Source organism: Juglans microcarpa x Juglans regia, chromosome 4D, assembly GCF_004785595.1.
Source record: "Juglans microcarpa x Juglans regia isolate MS1-56 chromosome 4D, Jm3101_v1.0, whole genome shotgun sequence".
NCBI classification, from domain to species: Eukaryota; Viridiplantae; Streptophyta; class Magnoliopsida; order Fagales; family Juglandaceae; genus Juglans; species Juglans microcarpa x Juglans regia.
The window spans coordinates 35,397,357-35,400,829 of record NC_054600.1 but is presented as its reverse complement, the minus strand read 5'-3'; the positions used below and the strand labels follow the sequence as shown (position 1 = coordinate 35,400,829).

The following is a 3,473-nucleotide window of genomic DNA, read 5'->3' as shown; positions in this document are numbered from 1 at the left end:
TATTATTATATATTTTCCAGCGAATTAAACTCATTCAGATTTCAAAATATGGAAGAAAAAAAAAAAGGCAAATTATTATTAGATTTGGAAAGGAAAGGTTGAGTGCACAGCCAAATAATTTTTGGAATGGAAAGTAATTAACTCCCCGCCGATGTTGGCGAGATTCCGCACTAGTTTCACGTTTTAACTAAGAGAGTCACCATATTCAGGAATTGGATAGCAAAGTTGAAAGAAACTCTTTTATTAAGAAAAGAAAAAAAAAAAAAAAATCAGTTGAGGGGAGGGGAAGGACGGGGAAGAAGTATCAGTTGATTCGGTTTTACATATTTTTTTACCAAATATGGATGTGGGAGCTTCATAGTCATAGAGGGGGGCGTTGGAATGGGTCCCATTAACGAAGTGGCGTACTAGGCTACTAGCTGGCATTGCTGGTCTGACAGACTGGTTCTCTCTCTCTCTCTCTCTCTCTCGCAATCCCTTGTTTTAAGCCCTTCCACCGTCCCCCAACAACCTCTGTTCCTTTATACGCATCCACGCTCCAACACACACACTGTCTTGCTCCTCCCCCTCCCTTTCCAACATTCACTACAACCCCAGCGGATTGTTTTTTTCTCCATGGCTGAGGAGCACCAAAATCCCGGCCCTGAAGCCTCCCCATCCACCGAGGATGTCGTCGTCGAGAAACCCATCGCTGACAAAGTGCCTCCGGCCCCCGTACCGGAAGTCGAGGTAACGGAACAGTTGACTCCGGTTGCGGGAGAGGTGGAAGCGGCCCAGAAGCCCAAGACCGAGGACGAGGAAGTGAAGATTGCTCAATCGGTCTCTTTCAAGGAAGAGACCTACGTAGTCGCAGAGCTACCGGAGCCGCAGAAGAAGGCACTTGAGGAGCTGAAGCTACTCATCCAGGAGGCCCTCAACAAGCACGAATTCACTGCTCCGCCGCCTCCTCCACCCGCTAAAGAAGAAGATAAGAAGGAGGAGGAGAAGGATAAGGACACCGGTCCTTCTGCTGAAGTACCCCCCAAAACAGAAGAACCTCCCAAAGTGGAATCGGACGAATCTGTAACTGCACCACCACCGGTGGAAAAGAAAGAAGAGGTTGTTACTGAGGTGGTGGCCGCGGTGGAAACTGTGACTGAGACAACTCCACCGGTAGAAACGAAAGAAGAAGAGAAGGCTCCACCGGCACCAATCACGGAGGTTGTCGCTGAGGAGGTGGTGGAAAAAGTGACGGCTGCCGATGAGGACGGCGCGAAGACTGTGGAGGCGATCAAAGAGACCATAATAGTCGAGGTCTCGGCTCCTCCAACAACAACTGAACCAGCGGAGCCAGCTTCTGAGGCTGCCCCTCCTCCGCCTCCGCCTCCGCCTGAGGAGGTCTCCATCTGGGGTATCCCGCTGCTTGAGGACGAGAGAAGCGATGTGATCCTCTTGAAATTCCTAAGAGCCAGGGATTTCAAGGTCAAGGACGCTTTTACTATGATCAAGAACACTGTTCGCTGGCGCAAGGAGTTCGGAATCGATGCTCTTCTCGAGGAAGACCATGGAAATGACTGGGAAAAGGTGGTGTTCACCCATGGGTATGACAAAGAAGGCCATCCAGTTTGCTACAACGTCTTCAGGGAGTTTCAGGACAAAGAATTGTATCAGAACACCTTTGCCACTGAGGAAAAGCGCCACAAGTTCCTCAAGTGGAGAATTCAGTTCTTAGAAAAGAGCATCAGGAACCTTGATTTCAGTCCTACTGGCATCTCCAGCATTGTTCAGGTCAACGATTTCAAGAATTCCTTTGGAATCCGCAAGTGGGAGCTCTGGCAGGCCATCAAGCAGGCCGTTCAACTGTTCCAGGATAACTACCCCGAGTTCCTGGCCAAGCAGGTACTTTATAACTGAAGTCCCAATGATTTTTAGATAACTGTTTATTTTTATGTTTGTAATTTATTTTGCGTTTTCATCGCAATTGAATGTGGGATTTTGGGGCTGTTGAAGGTGTTTATCAACGTTCCATGGTGGTATATAGCCTATAATAGGATGATCAGTCCTTTCCTGACGCAGAGGACCAAGAGCAAATTTGTCTTTGCTGGCCCATCAAAGTCTGCCGAAACTCTTTTCAAGTGAGTCTAATAAATTCGTTCATTTCTTTTTGTCTTTTTTATTTGGCTTGTGCTTGTGGAAGAAAATGGAATCACTAATATGAAATATTCTAACCCTAGTCTCACTTGATTAAACAGATATATAGCTCCTGAACAAGTACCAGCGCAGTACGGTGGGCTGAAGAGGGAGGAGGAAGAGGAATTCACAACTGCTGATCCTGTTACGGAGGTTACAATTAAACCGGCATCCAAACACACCATTGAATTTCCAGTTTCTGAGGTGGGCAGGCAACAAACAAATTTCATTAATTAAGATTGATGTTACGTTTGTACTTTGTATAATGTAATAGGATGTGACATTTGATGAATTTGCAGACCGGTCTGCTGGCTTGGGAAGTCAGAGTGGTGGGTTGGGATGTGAGTCACGGAGCTGAATTTGTGCCGACTGCCGAGGGCGGGTACACCGTGATCGTACAGAAGACAAGGAAGATTGCCGCTGCTGATGAAACTGTGATCTCCAACAGCTTCAAAGTTGGGGAGCAAGGGAAGGTGGTGCTTACTTTTGATAACCAAACCTCTAAGAAGAAGAAGCTGCTGTACAGGTCCAAGATCAAACCCTCTTCTGACTAAGCTCAAAATTATCGACGACTTTTATGGCCTGTGGGCGGCGTAACTTTCCAGCCAATTCAATTGGGAGACATTGGAATTACAGAGCAGGGTTCTTAAATTTGTTTTTAGTGCAAGGTTTTCTTTCTTTCTTTCTTTCTTTCGTTCCGTTGGTTGAAAGTTAATTTGTTTGGAAATTTATAAAATGGGGGATTGGGGATTTATTTGTATTTCTTTTCCAAGTTTTGTTGGTTATTATTATTGTTATATCCTTTTTTTTTTTTTTTTTTTTTTTTTTTTGGGGGTCTACTTGGTTTTGGATTGCAAACAATTACTGGTGAAACAACAGCATGAGATGCACGAGATGGGGACACATTTGAGGTACACAGGTTTGGGGAATGGGCATGCGTGTGAACGGTGGACAGAAACTGTTACTATTCTTGATTCCCTCCCCCTCTCTCTGCCTGTAAAATTCGTGTAAATTTGTTGTATTTATATATTCCTTGTTCTATCTATTTTAGCTGATCATTTGTTATCTATTTGGTATAATGTTGCATATATTTATAGTTTCTGACATGTTGAGGGTGGAATTAAATAACTGGCTATTTCCTTCAAAGTGTGATTGGTAATCAGTTTCTCATCAACTTAATTTGGTTTGGACTTAGAGATGAGTTGAAATTAAATAAAATATTATTAGAATATTATTTTTAATATTATTATTATTTTAGAATTTAAAAAAGTTAAATTATTTATTAAATTTTGTGTTAAAATTTG

The 3,473-nt window shown here is 43.6% G+C and overlaps 1 protein-coding gene across 1 annotated transcript; it reads left to right on the top strand.

The window, feature by feature from the left end:
* The first annotated feature begins 454 nt into the window (after window positions 1-454).
* Window positions 455-3,235, top strand: LOC121259700 (patellin-1-like). Its single transcript, XM_041161416.1, has 4 exons — window positions 455-1,878; window positions 1,990-2,114; window positions 2,232-2,373; window positions 2,469-3,235. Exons 1-4 carry the CDS (start codon window positions 616-618, stop codon window positions 2,721-2,723), a joined length of 1,785 nt encoding a protein of 594 aa, XP_041017350.1. The 5' UTR covers window positions 455-615; the 3' UTR covers window positions 2,724-3,235.
* Window positions 3,236-3,473: the final 238 nt, after the last annotated feature.